General features: G+C 29.5%; 2 protein-coding genes across 2 annotated transcripts; one reads left to right on the top strand and one right to left on the bottom strand.

Moving 5' to 3' along the window:
- Nucleotides 1-1829: 1829 nt before the first annotated feature.
- LOC137809377 (uncharacterized) lies at nucleotides 1830-2887 on the top strand. Its single transcript, XM_068610499.2, has one exon. The coding sequence runs from the start codon at nucleotides 1830-1832 to the stop codon at nucleotides 2856-2858; it is 1029 nt and encodes a 342-aa protein (XP_068466600.1). The 3' UTR covers nucleotides 2859-2887.
- A 5133-nt stretch (nucleotides 2888-8020) lies between these two features.
- Nucleotides 8021-9904, bottom strand: LOC137811525 (uncharacterized). Its single transcript, XM_090298611.1, has one exon. The coding sequence runs from the start codon at nucleotides 9515-9517 to the stop codon at nucleotides 8444-8446; it is 1074 nt and encodes a 357-aa protein (XP_090154737.1). The 5' UTR covers nucleotides 9518-9904; the 3' UTR covers nucleotides 8021-8443.
- Between the last annotated feature and the right edge of the window lie 10474 nt (nucleotides 9905-20378).

The raw sequence follows: 20378 nt of genomic DNA, 5'->3' as shown, positions 1-20378 counted from the left end.
CAGAGTATTTTATCCAGAAATATTTCCAGATTTAGATATCCATAACACATTTTTTAATTCCGAAAATTTTTATTAGAATGCCTTTTTAATTTTGTGTTCTAATTTTTTTATCCGGAATGTATTTTTTTATTATTTTTGAATTATTTTTACTATTCTGGATTTTTAAATCCAAAATAAGAATAATTTTGGAAATTTAAAAAAATATAGGGTGCAAGTTATAATTGATATGGGACAGGACGAAATTGCCTTTAATCTTCATTAAAAATGTTTTTAGAGTGGATTTGAACCACTATATTTTGCTTCCTCTCCAAGCCCACACTTGTGTATAACAACTAATATGCGCTTTTCTTATCGTACATACAAGCAAACTTCAAACAGACTACCGTTTCTTTGAGTAAACATTTATTAAAAAAAGTGATATTATCACATTCTAAAATTATTTCTCAAAATAAGCCACAATTTGTAAGATAAATAAGAATATGATTAATAGAGTTACGTAGCAGATTTGACTTGATCTCATCGTTCAAGCATCAATCTAGGGCATATGCTTTTGTGACCTATATGTAAAAGTAAAGGTGATTTCCACAAGGCTTTTGACATTGACAAAAGCTTCTCATATGCCGGAAACTAATCTTAATTTATTAACAGAAGAAACTCCAACTCAAAAATCTCCTCAAACATAAATTGTTTTTGTTTTTTTTTCTCATTTTTCTTTTCCGTGTTCAGGTTTTTATATCAAAATAACACCAATAATAAATTAATAAATAATAAAAAAATAATTTTAACTTGAAAGAATTTAAAAACAAAAAATAGTACCAAAAAAAAAGAATATACATTATACACAAATATTTTTAAGGTAAAAGTCATCTGATCGTTGTATAATTTATACAGGATATTAAAATGATCTGTAAAAGTAACTTAAACAATAATACTCACAAATAATCAATAAAATGATTTTTTAAATAGTATTGTTATTATAAAATGATAGTTGAAGATGAAGAACCATTCCTTTTTTATATTTGTCTAAACTCACACATAGACACTTTATCTCTATTAGACTAAGACACTTCTCTTAAATGGTGTGTCGTTGTCGGATACAAGTATTGGAAATCGATATTCATATGACACTCGTAGAATACGTATCCGTGAAGATATTCGTATGACACTCGTAGGACATCGACATTCGTATGACACAATTCAAAAAATATTTGTTAGATTTGTGACAATTTTAACACGATTCTAACACAATTTCAAAAAAGAAAATACATTAATTTTCTAAAAACTCAAATTTATTGTATAAATTTTTATTATGATTATAAAAATAAGAAACAAATCATTTTGAACCAGTCAAAAAAATCATTTTTCTGTTAAAAAAAAAATCTAGAACATACTTATGCATATAAATCTTTATTGTCAATTTATATAATTAATAATTATATAATATATAGATTTGTGTCTATGTGTCTTATATTTTAGAAATTATATGTATTTTCGTATTGTGTCTAATACATAATTTATAAGTGAGACTAATTCTCACATTAAAAATCGAAAAATGCAAAAATTAGTTTCATTAAGAAGTACATCTTGTAATCTCCCCTAGAATGAAAGCGAAAGTTCTGTAGGGTTCTAAGGTTTGTTTTTTAAGTAAAAAACAAGGAAAGAAAGAAAGCCGAATTATAGTTGGAACAAGGGGAAGTAACAAGCATTTGAGACCCCAAATATCTCACTTTCAACTAAACGGCTTCTGCACTCACTTTGTTATAAATGCGTGCGCTGGCCAGTGCTGCAATGCACGATCGAACGTAAAAGAAAGCCTCATGGAGGGGAAAATGGCAAACAAGAGAAAAAGATGGGAATGTGAAGGAGGAGAAAAGAACAGTGAAGAAGGTAACACTGAATGGGAAAAACTAAGGGAAGAAGCAGCTTCAATGGCTGCTGCTATACTTAGAGCTAGAAGAGCTAACAAACGTTACATTGGGGTGAGACAAAGACCCTCAGGGCGATGGGTGGCTGAAATCAAAGACACCATACAGAACATTAGACTTTGGTTAGGCACTTACGACAATGCTGAAGATGCTGCAAGAGCTTATGATGCTGCAGCACGTTTGCTTCGTGGTGCCAACACTCGCACTAACTTTTTTCCATCCCAATATTCTCCTTCTGTTTCTGCTCTTCCTCCAAAAATTGCCAAACTCCTCCTTGTTAGGCTCAAAGCTAGAAACTTTGCCTCTTCATGTAGGGTTACCTCTCCTCTTCCCAGTAACCACTATGATCAAGAAACCAAAGTAGAACCTCAACCTGAACCAGAACATGAATCTCAGCCTGAACCAGAACCTATATTATATCTCCAAACAGAAGAACCCCACTACGGGAATTTTGTAGATATGAAAGGAAATGGGATTGTTGAAGAAAGTTATTATGGTGCTAGTTATGGTTCTTATGACATAACTACTTGTGACCATAGCTGCGGAACTCATGAAGAAACTTCTAACCAAAAGTGTAGCGGGGAAGATTTCAGCTTCGGGTATAATTTTGGTGATCATGTTTATGATGAAAACAAGCACATTGTGAGTGGTAAAGGAGAGTTGGAAGCTTGTGATTTTCAGTTTTTGGACTGTGCTGGATCACTGAGTTACTCTTTTTCTCCATTTGAGATAGCAGAAGAGATGGTGGGAGCGATAGAGGAATACAGTTATTACGATGTTGATGATTCATCCTTAGGTAGAGAAACTTTCAGGATGAAGTATGAACGTAAATTCTCGGCTTGTCTTTACACCTTAACCGGAGTGTCTGAGTGTTTGAGGCTACAAGTTGGACCAGAAAATGGAAAGGAATTCGAAGGTTTTTTAGGATGCTAACTCTTAACGTTTGACGTAGAGGCACTATAGTGAGGAACAAAATTGTCTTTCACTCATTTGGGAGCTCACTTTTTCATTTTCATTCTAGCTACGCAGAAAATAAAATTGGAGTAGCATAGATATTCTTTTTTATCTTTTACTATAGAGATGCCATTTAGCCCATATTCTTTAATTTCATCCTAAATAAAGCTTTTTTTACATTATCATTTACTTTTGTTGTTCACTTAGTATCGAATTGAGTTAAAGAATAATGAAAAAAAATTGTACAAGGTGATTTGCGAATTATACTGCATAAAGATGAAAATAAAAAACTAACAAAAGTATTAGTTTGCATTATTTAGAGATATATACAATTTATCCTTATACACTAATCTAATCTCATCCCAAATCAAAGAATATTAATATGATATAAAGTTGTTTTTGACATTCCTAATAGTAAAAACACTCACTTCACAATTCATTATATAATAATAAAATAATATAATGAATTAAAACTCTTTATAATAATAAAATAATATTTTAAATTAAAACTCTTTATAATAATAAAATAATATTTAAATTAAAGAGTAAAGTAAAAATCTAATTAAAATATTAATTTATTATGATGTTACTATTCATGGACACATCACTAGCCTATTTATATGTTACCTGAAGATAAAGTTTATAAGGGTTTAAAAAAGAAGAAATAAAGAAAATGAATGTAAAAAGTCAATAAAAGATTATAGAGGAAGAATCATAAGAGGAATACATAATAGATTCAAAGAAAATATAAAAAAAATTCTTAATATTTTTTATAATTTTCTTGTAAATAAAAATATAAAATATATGTTTTTCTTTAAATAAAATTTTAAGGTACTTTAGTTTGGATATAAAGCTAGCTCTAAAAAACAAGGGTGTAGGTTGAGAAATTATGTACTAAACTCTTCATATTTCATACAAGAGTTTTGTTTGGAAAAATATATGTACCTACCAAACAAGTGATAAAATAAAACCTTCATTTTCTATAACTAGTATATATAAACATGTATCCTCTTATTTGTAACATAACTCACCTTTTGAGGTAAATTCCTTTTGAGGTGATTTTCCTCTTGCACTTATCTTTCTCTTGAGAGTGGCGTGTTTTTTTATCTTTAATTTCTTCTATCTTTTATAATTTGTCGTTCTTAAATGTTCTTGAGTTCTTAAACTTCAAACTAATGGTTGAGACATACTTCACTGCATAAGGAGTTTCAAGTAATTTCAATCGATTAAAGTGAATGGTCTTGGATTCTATGGATTATTCTTCATTTCAATCGGCTAGTTTTGCTTATTTCCACTTTTTAATTGATTGTACTAAATGCTTTGTGTGTTCTTGAATAAAAATCATATTTTACTGATCTTATCTTCTAAATCACAAATACGAATTTATTATTTGGTCATCAGAGTTTTTGGTTTAAACATGATGCATTTTAATCAAGAACATGTTAATGTTGATGTTTTCTATTCAATTCTTATGTGTGAAAGTTAATTGAATTTTTTTTAGATCAATTTGATTTAAGGATTCCATGTATGGTTAATGAGTTGGTCGCTAAATCCATGACAAAAGTTGTTGCAAATTTGTGATGGAGATCCCACATCGACTAGAGATAAGGACATTTCATTGTATATAAGTGGGTGCAAACCTCAATCCTATAAACTGGTTTTATGGGGTTGAGTTAGGCTTAAATTTCACTTTATAACAATTTGATCTCTAATTAGATTTTCATTAAAAAACATGTCATTATTAATTATTTTATAAACATTTTGATTCAGTCACAAATTCGAGAGTGACTCATGGTTTTATTTTTATCCAAATATTTGGTTAATCTTAATTGATGATAGTTGTTATTGCATGCCTATTATATGTTTGATATAATTATTTTCATTAATCTTTAATCACCTTTAATTGTGTAATCTTTCTTTGTTTTTAAAATAATATGTCTTGTTTAGTTTTCTTCTCCAATTAGCCTTGATTACTTGATTTAGTTTTTGTTTGTTTTCTATTTTAGAATACTCTTAAACAAAAATTGATCCTTGTACTTCAAACATAGGAATTAAGTGTTCAAAATTTACGTGGATAAACTTTTGGTGTTGTTTTTAAGAATTATAACATAAAAGTGCATCAAAACAACCTTGAAATGGTAATGACCATATCATAAAAACTCTTGGTTGAGTGTTATATGATTAGAAAAAAAAATGTGTTATGTTTCAATGAATCATAATTAGACACAATATTGATTGATTTGATCTTTGATTTGAAAATTAATTCCATTATTGTGGATTTTTTTTATCTTCTTTTTAATTAGTATTCTTGATTACAAATTTTATCGCATTATTAAATATAAACTAATTTTATAGACAAAAAATAATTAATTACTATATTGACTAAATTAAATAATATTTTAAACACTAAAAATATTATTGGTATCTAAAGTAATTTCTATTATTAATAAATAATTTATAAATTGATATATAATTAGCTACCAAGATTTCAGCTATAAGTTGGTTGATTTTAGGAGAGAGTGATCTTAAAGTTGAATAATATAGGTAATGGTGAATGTGATTGGTTCAAAGTTTTTAGAAGAGAGTGGACATGTTAGATTATGTAATAACCATTAGATTCATCAATGTCACTAGTGTAAATATAATCATTTACGACACTTTTTCAGTAAGGGTTCCTTAATAAAAAATCTTCAAAAAGGTGTGGTGATAATTTTGAAATTTTTAAGTCGCTTTTAACAACGATTCTTTGTTAATTGTTGTTAAAACTAGAAGCAAAGGAATATTTACACATGTTGTGATTAAGGCATGTTGTGATTTAGGCGTTTTCCTCCTACAACTTCAGAGTTTCTTTTGGCACCCCATAGTTTAGACAAAAAGATCATTTAACCCTTAAAAAATATATTTTGAATTATACAATCCAAAAGGTATTTGTAGATCCAGAAATATATTTTGGATTCTACAATCTAGAATGTATTTTTTTAGTAACATTCTAGATTATAAAATCCGGAAGGTATTTCCATAAATACCTTCTAGATTCTATAATCCGAAATGTAATTTTTTAAGAAAAAAATATATTCTAGATTATACTGGAAATATCTTTTCAAATTTTATAATTTGAAATGTATTTTTTTTTAAATAAACATATTCTGTTAGATAGAAGGAGAAAGGAGTTCTACTTTAGATGATTTAGATTTATAACTATGTAAAAAGAAAAGCCAATTCCTCATCGTGTGGGTGCTAGAGTGTTAGAAAAGTTATGTATAATATATTTCTTTCATAGCTCAAAACATCCAGCCCTATTTTTAATTAATCATCCTTTTTTTGTTGTTCAAAAAAATTGTAATAGGAAAATTCACGAGTTATGAATTGAAGAAGGCAACAAATCATAGTTAAAACTTTTTTTTCTTAAAGCAACTACTTTAATCATACTAATTCAATGTATTGCCAATGGAATCAAATTACTTGTATTAAGATATTAAGACTTAAATAATTTTGAGAGTTGATGACATAATCTTGATTGAACAAAATCAAATAATGATTGCATATAAGGTCTGGTGAAATTAAAGTCAAATTAACTATTCGGTAAATTTTCGAAGTCTTTAATTATTTTTATTTTATATACAATTATCTTTTAAATTTGTTTACCTTTTTATTTTACCTTAAATCAAAAAAATAATATTTGAATTGTCTAGTTATCACACAAGTCTCTCAATAAATACAACTTTACTACTTTATTACTCAATTTGGTATTCTTGCCAAGATACACAAGTAATATTTGTACAAAAAGAAAATAAATTGAGTCAATCTTTTTCCATGAAAATAAACTTAAACACAATTAAGTTAAATGAAAGCACTTTTTTTAATAAAAGTTAAAATGCACAAGTTGTTTTTTACTTATAAAAAAGCTTAATTAATTTTATCTTTTTATTTTCTTCTCCTAAAAGTGTTTATTGATAAATTTATCCAAATAGAGCCTTAGTCTTGCATAAGAAGATTTGAGCATTTCTCATTCACATCTTAACACCATAATATTTTGATCACTCAATTTGGCCATAAAAATTCCTTGAACCATTGGAATGAAGAGAAATGCTAGAAATACACTATTTTAAATGCACACTCTTGTTGATTGAAATTTACGAAAATAACAATGTCGTGGATCTCAGCATCTTATTTCATCAATCTTTCATAATTTTGTAATTTCTAATAAATTTTAACCATTATAAGAGTGTGTTAAAAGGATTGTTTAATAACATGTTGCTACCACTCTTTCGAGAATAAAATAGGTTGCTAAACAATATTTGTCAGGCACAAAAATTTGCCAACCTCAAATGCAATAAACAAACAAAATAGAATGAAATACCCTGCTTGCCATATGAAAGAAGCCTCAACCGCAGTATTTTTTTGCTCTCTAACAAGGTACTTCTAGCAGTGGATCATCATCTAGTAAAGGGAAGGTTACTGCACTCAGGGAAGTAGAAAGGCCATGCTCAACTTTGTTGCAAATTGAAGGAGCAGATCATCAGACTACACTTATATTTTATAACCTTGTTAGGTCAAAATGTGAAACAACAAATTTTTTACAAGTTTAACAAATATTCTCCTACATAGAGCTAGAAGGAATAAGCAGTTAGGCACACAGAAAGATCATTCAATGCATGGTAAATTCAGAAGGTGAATCCCTTAGTGATCTAGACAGAGAGAGATTTCTCAGTACAAATGAGCTCTGGATACTTTTTCAAAAATCCACATGGAGCATACTGATTATCAACAGATAACTTATTCTTTATATGTATAAAATTTAACAATGTAATAAAAACTGAAAAAGGCATCAAGTTTAACACTGGGAACAACCTTTCAAACCTCACGGCAAGTCCTTAATAGGCGAATTAGTAAATACCAACCTAAGACCTCTTGGTGAGGCTTGTGGGATGCCTTATCCTTGAAAGACCCCTAAACATTTTAGAACAAAAGAAAGAAATATTAAGTATCAGGAGATATTTGTAAATAACGAGGCAGATAAAAGTACAAAATTCAATAGACTCACTCACCTATGACATCTTTTCAAATAGTACTGATTAGTGATAAGCTTGTTGATCTACATAAGCTAATTGTAGTTATAAATGTTTGAAACAAAAGATCAATTAAGCAGAAAATTTCTCTTTGTTACCCAATACAGTATACAGGAAGAAGCTTCAAACTGTGTATCACAAGAGAACAACAAAAGTGTGGTTTGATTCAAATTAATTTCTTACATTTGCCTATAAAATATTATCTTTTCTACTAACACTCAAAAAACAATACATTGACTATCCGGCTTTCATATTTCTCCATGTTTGTATTATAACTAAAAAGTAATTTCCGTACGCCGAAATGAGCTAGCTCGTTAAGGTAAAGCCATTCAAAGTCATCCCCTCAACATAGCTTTCCTATCTAATGCTCAATGGATAAAATGTTGCAACTTGCAAGGTTCCTCAATTGCAACCCAGTTTTCAGGGAACAAACTCTTACCGCATCCTCTTCATCTTATTAATTCAATTGGCATAATCAATACCATGCTGACAATGTCATTGAATTCCTATTGATTCAGCAGAAATGGTCATAGTTTCTAAAATTGAGTTGCCTTCGCAATCTGAGATCTCCAGGCTAGAAGATCTGCAACTGAAATAGAAAACTGCACTCATCATGGAATCTATAAGCACTACAAATGAATACATCACCACCAAGAGTGGCCCTTCCCACACTCTTGAAGATCCATCACCATAGCTCAGTGTCTTTACTCTGTGCTCAAACAAGCCCTCCACAAAGGCCATCCCTATAGTCGATCCAAGAAATATCAGTAGACCCACCTGAGTCTGACCCTTGATCAAAATACTAGACCGCAGCATTGCCTGCGCTCCCGAAACATCCTCCAACACAGAGATCACTATCGAAATGTTACAGATGATAATGGCATTGGCAAAGACAACCGAGAAAACCAGCCCAACCATCATTGCACAGTACACAACAATATCTGGGGAAAACCGAAGAACAGCCAATGCACTGCAGAACGCAACAAGGAAAACACAGAACAAGGTGATGCAACCAACTACAAGCGCACACCCCCACAGATATGTGAAGAGGATCTTCCTCCAAATCTTAGAAACAATCACACAAAACTTGGAAGCGTCAAACTTCTTTCTGGAATAAGTACAATCTACAGAATAGACAATCCCAGCTTTGGACAATAACAACAAAGTAGAATACAAAGGAAAGCACATGGCTGAAGAAACCACAGTCTCTGCAAATCGCTGACAAGACTGTTTGATAATTGGTCTGAGAGGAAGACCACTAGCTTGGGCAACCAACATAAGCCTAATAGACAGATTCTTCACAATAGTCATATCCACTATCACATTAGACAAAAGCACAGCAGAAACAGGACATATAAGCATAACAGCGATTGCAACGAAACCCCATGAATTGAACCTAAGAATCCTAACAGTTTCTCTCAGAATATCCAAAGCATTCATTGATTGCATTTCATAATTGCGATCACGATCAGAGAGTTCAAACCGCTTAACAGGGGTTCCCTCGGATCCCTCCTTCCTCGGGTATTCAGACCTGATTCTGGGAGAACAACCTCCACTCGAAATCTCCATTTTGGGTGCGGGGTTATGAATGAAAAAAACAATATTATTTCATTGGAGTTCAAGATTCACTCGAAGTTTGATGTGAAACCCAAGATCTGAAACAGCTAGATTAAGCTCAGAAAAAGATAATCACAAAATGGTGGTGTCTTCAAAAGGTTATTATTGTGCACAATGGAGGTTGAATTGAGAAGAATGAGGAAATCGAGGCGATACAGTACCTAGAAAATGGAACTTTAAATTGGGAGCGTTGAAAAGTGTAGCACTGAAGTTTGTTGGTACAGATAGAAGCAATGAGAATGAGATTGCGTCGGAGAAGAAGATGAAGAAAGGGATTTTGAGGCCCTAGCACAGTAACAGAAGAAAGGGTTGAAACTTAGATTTGTATGAATTCTGAATAGCTCCAAAATATATTATTACAATATATTGTTTTTGTAATGCTCCTTAGAAAGTTACATCTTTCGTTGACACAACAATTACTCATTTTTTCTTAATTTACCCAGGTCTTTTATGAAAATAATAGCAATTCCCATTTACTATTCGGTCCCGATCCGAATATTCTAAACGGAGTAATTAATTCATTTGTTGTGTTTCAAAAAAATATTTTTATAATTATTTAAAACATATATTTATTAATTATTTCGAGTAAAAGATTGAAAGTATATATTTTTAGTTTTTTAATAGCGAAATTTGACTCCGTTTTGTATTTTAAACAATATAAAGTAGTTTCTTTACGTGGTCTTCAAACTCGAATCTTTTAAGGTTTTTTTTCATAATTGAATGTAATCATACATTTTTAGCATTTTTTTCTCAACAAAAGATATAATAAATTAATTAGGATATTTAAGTATGTTCCAATTCATTTATAAAAAAACTCAAAAATCCAATGCAAGTTAATTAGTAAAGAGATCATGCCCCCTACACAAAAAAAAAAATATTATGTAAACTAAAAAGAAATTATGTCTGAACACACACAACAAAAACTATATAAGAATCATGTTTCTTCCTAAACACTATATTTATAACTTTATCATAGATTAATTTTATTAAAAAAATTAACACTTAGTCCAACTTAAATTAGAGGATCGTTTAGACAACAAAGAATGTGCCATATATGTATCTAGTTGCATATCAGATTGTTCACTTTAGCCTTCTAACTACAAAACATTGACACCAACCAATATAGATGAAGAAAGGATTTTCAAGAATTAGGAATTCATCTGCAAAGAAAGTGTCAAAGGTCTGGAGTATTGTCGTTTGAAAAATAAGGACTAATCTGTCACTAGTATAGTGAACATACATAAAGTTGTGTCCCTTGAACAACATAAACTTGTATGGCAAAACTTGAAGATGCATTGTCATAAAAAATGTTTGTGATCTTAATTACAAGATCTCGTTCATGCAAAACAACAATCACTTTTCCTACAATACAAAAAAAGACTATCAGCCTCTCAGCAGATCAAAGTTTAGATCAAAATTACCATATGTGAGGATAATCAACGAAAAAGTTGAGCATAAACATCCATTTTAATGTTTTTCGCTTCTTTATAGATTTCAAGCATGTTATAGGGTTAATACACCAATCGGAATAAGAAAAAGCAGCAAGACTCTCTTTACCTATAATTCATGACCAAGTTTTTACTTGGGCTAACTTAAAAATTTCCAATGGATCAATTGTTGTATTCCTAAATAGTATGATATTCCTTTGTTTCCAAATTTGTCTTGTTATGGTGATCCAAATACATTTACAGGCTCTATTTCCAACCTTATATAATCTTAGAATATTAAATTGTCTTAAATGTTGTTTTGGTTCAAAGTGTAGAACAATTACCTTACCAATCCCGATATAACACAAATTCCAAACTGTTTTGGCAATCTTACAGTTTAGGAACAAATGAATAAGAATATCCTCTTTCTCACCACACATGACACACCTTTAACATCTTGAATTATTACTATTTTGATATGAAAAATAAACGAATAAATATACATAAAGTGTCAATAAGTTGATATCGCAATGTGTCTTATGTCTTGTTGATAATTGAGGACGTGACAATAATAATATTATTTTAAGTAATTGTGGGTTCATGCCAATTAAAAAGTTTGGGGGAATTAGATTTCCAAATTTTTGATTTCTCTATACCCCATTAGTGTTTCTTTGTTTGGTGGTGTGCTTCTCCTCCATTTTGTTGTTTGCTTTTCCATTTCTCCTCCATTAGCGTTATCCTCATTTTTGTGGTTTTCCCTTTCCTCTTCTCCAGCGTCAGTCTAACGCCCTTGAAAGTGGTTGGCGTGTCTTGTTTTTTTCACCATGGTTGGTCTTTGTGTGGTCGGTGATAATTTGGTGTGATCGGTTCTATTGTGTGGTGCGTGTGTAGGTGCAGTTGGCTCTAGAAGGAGAGGGAGTTTGAATGAAGCATTAAACTATTTTCACAGTGACTAAAGATAGATTGTCTAATAAACTATCTAGTAAGAACAAATCAGATTGTCTAGCATAATTGTCTAAATGATTGTATAACCATAAGAATAAAGTAAATAACAAAGCATGAGCAACAACAAAAGTAACGAGAGATCAACACACAAGAAAACTCACAAGGATATAATTTCACAAAGTAAATAATTACAATGGATACACTATCTCTTTGATTGAACACATTTTTAATAGATATATGTATTTAGAAGATTTTGTTTAACTATTAAAATAAAAAACATATTCCTCATTCAACACGTTCATTAGACCTTCTAGTATGAACAAAACTGTAGACGCTCATAGGATCTATTTTATATTACAGCTTCTACTTAACCAATGTTAGATCATTTAAATCACATATAAAGTATATCATTCCAATCACAAATAATATATTCAATTTGAATTCTATTATGCAATTAACAAGTCTTATCAAATCGTTTATCATAAACAAATATTGTAAACGCTCAAAGAGTTTACTATGTAATGCAGTTGTATAAAACTTTTTAAGAACCAAATAAACCATTTAGGTTGATTTTGTTATCATCAAAACATAAATTCCGCATATGATCTTTTGGTCATGAGATTTTCTAGGGGGTTATAGATCGTCTAATGTCTCAATAGACTGCCTATAGGATCTTAAACTGTCCAAGGTCTTAATAAATGTAATGCATGTTATGTGACTAGTTCTTATATTGTCCTATTATATTACCATGTATCCAATCTAACAAATGGAAAAGCAACACAAGTAACATGGCAACATAAACATATTACCCTTCAATTGAGCGCAAAAAACTTTCTTCCTTCACACTTTTATTTTTACCTCTCCATAATGAATGAATTATCTTGAAGAAGAACAAATTATGCATTTCATTCAAATATAATCAACAATTCAAACTGCTCTAGTACACTCAATAGTCTCACATCGTTTAGGACTCAATCGAGGCCAAAAACAATTAAATACACCTTCCTCTCTTATCCTATCGAGACGTCTTTTAAGATAAAACCATGACGGAGCACCAAACTCCAAAGCAGATAATACTGTAAATGCGATGATTAATTATAATGATATTGTCTAAACGGACTTGAGGTTGAAACATTTACAAAAGCATAAAGTCACTAATGACATCATTAAGTCACTAATGACATGTGAAAAACATTTATAACATAATAATGACATTTAATGATTAAAATAAATTTAAAATATGAGATGTACAAAAACATTTATAACCTAATAACGACATTTAATGATTAAAATAAATTTTAAATAAAAATAAGATTAGTAGAGAAAAAAAAGTAAATTTTAGTATATATACTTTTCGTTAGTTTTAGTAGCGATACTTTTAAATCGAGAAATTAATCTTCCAAATTTTAAAAATATATTAAATCAGTTTTTTCATACTCAAATTATTTAAAATGACAATTTTTTCTGTTATAAAATTAAAACAAAATATTAAATTAACTTGTTTTCTAAATTTTGATAACTATATATAGAGACTAAAACAAGTTTGTCAAAAGGTAATGAAAGCACATTTTTTATAAAAAATAAAATAAAAAATTAAATTTTAGTTATTAATTAAAATTATTTTTGATGAAAAATAACTTAAAATAACTTATGAAGAATTTAAATATGGGAGGATCCAAATTCTAAATTAGTTTTTTAAAAAAGTTTTATAGGGTGTTGGGATGATGTCGAGAAAAATGTTGGTACACGTCTACCATTACTTAAAAAAATTGAGAATTTTATTTATTTATTATCAAATATTAAGGCTTAGTGAATACTAAATGTTTTTACGTATTTATTTTTTCTCATCAAACTTTAAATTCTTTTGTTTATAAAAAAACTTAATCAATTTTTTTATTTTTTTATTAACTTTATTTTATACATTTTTCATTTGGATTATTTATGCGTATTTTGTGCAACCTATCTAAAATAAGATAAATTGAAAATTTTAATAAAAAAGTATAAAGTTCAAAAAAGAAAGTACTAATATTAGAGTACATGTCAACGATGAATAGTAAACAGTGAGCAATCAAACAAGTAAACAGTGAACAATCATTCATAAACAAATAAGATGGCGTAGTAAGTTAAATCGTATTTACTTTAAAGATTTTGTTAGAAAAACAGACCCAGTTTGAGAAGATACTTTGAATTTTTTTTAGAAAACTTAAAGACGTATTTACTTAAAAGATTTGTTGAAAAAACAGACCGAGTTTGAGAGGAAACTTTGAAATTTTTTAGAAAACTTAAAAAAAAATAGAAGGAAACACTTACAGAATTAATTAACATATTAAAAGAACTTAGTTGAAGCAAAATAAATTTACATTCAAACTTATAAGAGAAGAAAAAATTATTATTAATAATTTTATACTCAGTCTTGAACCTGATAAACTCTTGAACGAGATCAATTATCCTGTTAAAAAAATCAATTTAAATCCTATAACAATTGTTTACAAGAACAATGTACATCAATAACAACTTTTTTTTTAATCTTACAAGAATGTTTTTTTACCATTATAACATCATGTTTAAGTATCATAAGTGGAAAGTTCTATCCAATCAAGTTCAAATACTACAAAGTAAAAACTAAACAAAAGAACAATATCACCTGATTACATCAAGATTAGGCCAAATTTAAAAAACAGAGATGAAAATCCTCTTAACGGAAGAGTTTTATCTCAATAACACAAAAAAAAATAATCAAAAAAACACTTTTTCACTGAGAAGAATAAATCTCTAAAAAAATGCAATGTGTTTTCAAAAAATCTTAAAAAATGTATTTAAAAATATTTGTAAAAAAGAATTATATAAAAATTATCTTGACAGTTTAAATAGACTAAAACTAGATTTTAATCTATTTGTTTCACTTACTAGTGTGAAAACTTACTAGTGTGAAAAGAATGATTAAGTCACTATTTCAACATCTTAAGATGGACGGATAAAGACTCTTTTAAAAAAACAGTAAATTTTAATTTATTAAAACTTCATTTTAACATATTAAAATATTATAATACTTATAATTTTAAGTAATATCAATTAAGTAAATCGATAATGTAATCAGTTGTAATATCACGGTAGTCTTTCGGTACTTCAGATAAAAATATTTTAATCTATTAAATGAACTTTTAACCGATTAAAATTATTATTTAACCACAAAAAAGTTATTTAACAAAAAAATAAATCAGCTTTTTTAAGTAGCTCCACCATCAGCTTCAAATTTAACTCGAGATGCTTGCACAGTAAGGGTTAAAAGGACAATACAAAAGGGTGGTGTATTTAATTATTATAGAGTGTATTTGGCATTTATCTTTTGCCTTTATTTAAATTCCAATATCACTCATCGAACAAAGTCCAAAATAAATGAAATAAAATCGGCTCAATTAACCTTGTAAAACAATATTATATCAGCTTTAATATTGTGCCTAGTTAATTAAGGTCACCTCTAAGAGAATTTTTCATGGAGTTAAGCAAAGTAACCTAAAAATGTTTAGGACTTGAATATATGAGTAGATATATTATTTTATGTAACAGCCATTATAATTGGTTAAAATTATATTGTTGTTAAATAACTATTTGGCAGACAATTACTTAGTTGAGAAATAAACCATTTTTTGTAAAATATATGTGTAAATATAAAGATTTATAATTTTCTTTTGAGATATGAAGTATACATAATTACTGTTAATCACCAAAAAAAAATTGCTATCTAGAGTTCTTGTTCTTGGAAAGAGAAAGCGTTTTTGAAGGATTTGAAAATGGTAGGTAACATTAAGAAATTTACAAGCTTCTCTTCCAATTTTCAATGGAAGAATTACGATCGATTACGTGCTTAGATAAATGCTACTTTTCTCTTTCAAGATGTGACTAACTGCATCAATATACTAGAATTTGCAACAGATATATAGTAGTTTTTCAAGATGCCAACGAGAAATGTATATGAGAAGACTTTGTTCATCATTCATCAAATTGTTAATGCAGATATCTTGAAGAGGATATTAGGGGCAAGTACTCTAAAGGAAGCGTGGTCCAGGAAGATGCTGACAAATTGAAGAAGGTGAAGTTGCAGAAGCTGTAACCAATAAAAGAAAGCAATTTAGTAACTAAGGTGATAAAGATAGAAAATAAAATACTTTATATGAGACTGTGAGGATATTAGACTATTTAAAAGTTATGCATATTTTCAACCTATCTAAAATGGGATAAATTGAAAGTTTTACTAAAAAAATATAATATTTAGAAGCATTAAATAAGAAAAAAAAGTTTCAAAAATAAAATACTAATAATAGAGTATATGTGAATAGGTGAGCAAGTAACGATCTAGACCAAATTTATCATTATTCCATCTTGAGTTGAAATTTTGATTGAATACTTATTTAGGAAGTTGTTACTCAGAAGTCTTACCTTTTTATAACCTTTTCTCTAAGCACCTCTTTTTGGAATTTATCTTCCAAATAACAATTCAATTATTAGCAGATAAAGTAGTGTTTTGAAGCCCCACGATAACACGTACACTTTGATACCACTGTCAACACTCAAGGTTGCAAAACAAAACCTAAATCTTTCAAGTATCATCCCAACCCAACATATATGGTCATGATAGTTATTTTGTGTCAGATTATGGGTGCTTTCTAATCTCACACTATTATTGGTGTCACTACATGGAGGCCCAGATGGAATTGAATTTGTTCATAATGAGGAGTGAAAATTAGAGTTGAAAAATACCACAAATTTGAAGCTCAAGCAAGTTTTTGTCTTGAGCTACTTATAAATTTATTCATTTTAAGGATTTCAGGAAGCAATTATCTATATAATGGGGAGAGATTTAACTAAGGGATACTTGTCAATTGTATATTTACTTTATGGCAAGAGATAAAAAAGACAAAAATATAAAAGGGTGGTGTGTTTAATAATTATGGATTGTATTTGACATTTATCTTTATTTAAATTGTAATATTATCCTTCAAATAAAATTCAAAATAAATAAAACAAAATCAGTTCAGTTCAACCTTTTAAAACAATATATATACCCATTTTAATATTGTATATAGTTAAGGTCATCTTTAAGAGGATTGTTCATGGAGGATGAATGGTAGCAAAATAACCTAAACATATTTAGGACTTATATATATATATATATATATATATATATATATTATACTGATTATTGTAATTAGTTAAAATTATATTGTTGTTAAACTGTTTGGTAGATAATTAGTTAGTTGAAATATAAACCAATTTCTATAAAGCATATATGTAAATATGTGTAAATATATAAATATATGTATAATTCTTTTTTGAGATATGAAGTATGTTTTTTAATCAGAAAAGAATAAATATAGTAAATTGGAACGTTTGAGGGATGTTTCAACTAGTATATAAAAAGTTTGAGTTAATCAGTCCCTCAATCCGTGTACAAAATAGAATGAAACTGATCAACCTCTCCTCCTTGATAAATTGATTATGCCCATAGATTTATATAACACATACAATCATTACAATAAGGGGATCATGTCCCAAGTGCTCCGAACACATACGGAACAAATCTCCAAATAATACATAATTGTGATATCCTACCCTCAAAACTTAGTATTGTAAAAAAAAAAGGTGTAGATAATAATTGATCATTTGTTTTAGCAAAGTAAAGATTGTGTTTTCTCTTTTTTGATTCAGTCTGGCTTGTCCCTTATCCATTTGTGAATTTCAACCATTATCTTATAATGTGGTGCATATTTAATATTACTGCAACTGAACCTTCCTTCACCCTGAAAAATATTGCAGCACAGATTTTTGGTTCTATGGTTTTTGAAGTCCTAGAAAGCTGGACAACTCCTAACAAACGATGTCAATGCCTCCAACAATGTTTTATAAAAGGCTCCGTACAAAACAAAGGTACCTTTCATGCAGAATTTTAAAACATAGTATGACAAGGTATTTTGTTGTATACTATTTAGGTTATTTAGACTTTTCATCTATTCATACCCATAGCAACTTACGAACCTATCTATACTTTCAATGTTCTTAAGCGGATAATTGGACATTGGCACCAATATGTGTAGGAAAAAGTAATACTTGTTCTTTTATGTTTCTTCCATTCAATTATGCCATATTTCTTCATTGTCTATCTTCCCTTGCCTAAATATAACATTGTTCCTATTGTTGAACCAAGTGGTGTTCAATGTTTTGAAGAATCCAAATCCTTTGAAGGATGATAAAGCCTCTGCTTTGCTTGATGCTGCTGTGCTGGTTTTAGCCTTGTTCTAGGGTAGTTCTATGTTGTAATCAACACCTAGATTAAATCTCAAAGCAATTAGCATCTCAATTTTAACAAAGCAAAATGTTTTACAAACTAAGTTGAAACAACCGATTGTTTTGTCGAAACAACCGATTGTTTACAATTAGGTGTTTTGAGAAAGTTTGAAAATTGTTTTTGAATGGTGTGTTTGTTAAGTAACAAAACAACCGATTGATTCGAGGAAACAATCGATTGTTTGTTTTAAAACCATAACAGAAAAACTGTTTTCTTTGACTGAGCTTTAAATGCTTTAACTGAATACGCTCCAGTCATTAAATGCTTTGACCAATCTATTTTAAATGCAATTAAGAGTTTGTTAAGATTTGATAACAAACTATATTCTTAGATATATTCTGAAAAACAGTTTTTGATATATTAAGAATCTTGAAACATAGTTTTGATCTAAGAAGAGTTTTTCAAAGTATTATGAGATTGCAAAAGAGTTGAGAGATTGATCAAGGTGCTGAATAAGATTCTCTTGTATTGATTTCAGATTTTCATATGTAACAAGTGTAATCTGTGTAAACTGCTAAACAATTCGTTTGTGTGTGTTGCTGAGATTGGCTGTGTGTTCTTGAGGTGTTCAAGATTAGCAATCTTAGTGTTGGCCAAGGAGAGTGTGTTTCTTGAGGTGTTCAAGGTCATTCTCTTGGTTGTGGTGTAAGTGATCAAGTGGTGATTGTTTAGTGGATTTCCTCAGGGTTTCTGAGAAGACTGGATGTAGCTCTGGATTGGAGTGAACCAGTATAAACAACTGTGTGCAATTTCTCTATCCCTATCTCTTTAATTCAGTTTGATATTTTGGAACTGGTATAAACAACCGATTGTTTTTCCAGCTTTGTGCTTTTGCTGTTTGTTTTGGAAAAACTGAATTCTCAATCAAGGTTCTTCTGAAGTATTTTCATTCTAAGCTTAAAAGTTTTCAAAAATCCTTCTTAAACAATTCACCCCCCCCTCTCGTTTAAGGCCATATATTCTAACACCTATGTTTCTTGATCTTCCATACTATAGTTATCCATAGACCCTTCCAAACTGATATTTGCCTATCTTTTACACTCATTAAGTAAAAGTGTTGGAAGTTAGCCTTAACTTGATCATGATGCACTAATCTTACTCCCACCCATCTGTCACAAGTACTGGTCTTTTTACAAGTTAAGAATAGGTGTAGTGTTGTCTCCTCTTCCTCATTGCATTGGTTAGCTAAACTCCTTTCTATACTAAGTTGGCCTTTGTTGGGATTTTATCTAGAAGTACTCTCCAACCAAGGTGTACTACACTAAGCACAATCTTTAGAGACCAAACTACCTTGAAGATAGTACTACTTTCCCTAGTTAGGTTATTTTTCAATATATTATGATGACCTAACTGAAAATTGTCATTCCTCCTCATTTTTCCAAACCCATGAGTCCTTAATGCCTTCTTCAAGGATTTTATAAACTATTAGCTAGACGATTTTTCGTTCTTGGTTCTTCTTCCACCACCACCTCTCCCTTCTCCATTTTAAATTCCAGGTCCAAATATTATTCCTTCATTCCCCCATTTCCCCCAATTACTTTATCCTTTTTTTTCTTATAGCATATACATCATAGGAAAAATGTATCTTCTCCTAACCATTTATCCTCCCAAAACTTTATTTTGTCTTCCTCCCCATCCTCCATTCTAAATTATTATCAAATCACTTACTTTTCTCTCGTTGATCACATGCTTTTCAAACTGGTGGTGGGTTAAGTTAAGTCTCACTTCTTTTACTCAGCATGTGGACCAATTCAATTGTAGTACACTTGAGGATCGTCAAATCCATAGGAAATTAATGTTATCAAAGTAAAATTATCTTTCAAGATGAACAATATGAAATTTGGAGATGGTTTGCATATAATTTTTATAAATAACTAATTATTAATAATACTACTACTAAATATTTAGATCAAGAGGTGAAGTTTAGACAAATCAGTGAAGCAATGAAGTAATAATATAGCACAGAAGTTGAGATTGAAATAACTTTGTGAATTTCCTTTGTTATTGTTATTTATAAATGCAATATTTATTCAAACCCCCAATTACTTATGGCCAAACCAAGTTGATTCCTCGCCAAGTTTATCTAGGACAATAGGTC

This window comes from Phaseolus vulgaris, chromosome 2 (assembly GCF_051622355.1).
Source record: "Phaseolus vulgaris cultivar YP4 chromosome 2, ASM5162235v1, whole genome shotgun sequence".
NCBI lineage: Eukaryota > Viridiplantae > Streptophyta > Magnoliopsida > Fabales > Fabaceae > Phaseolus > Phaseolus vulgaris.
This window is presented reverse-complemented; position numbering and strand designations above follow the sequence as displayed.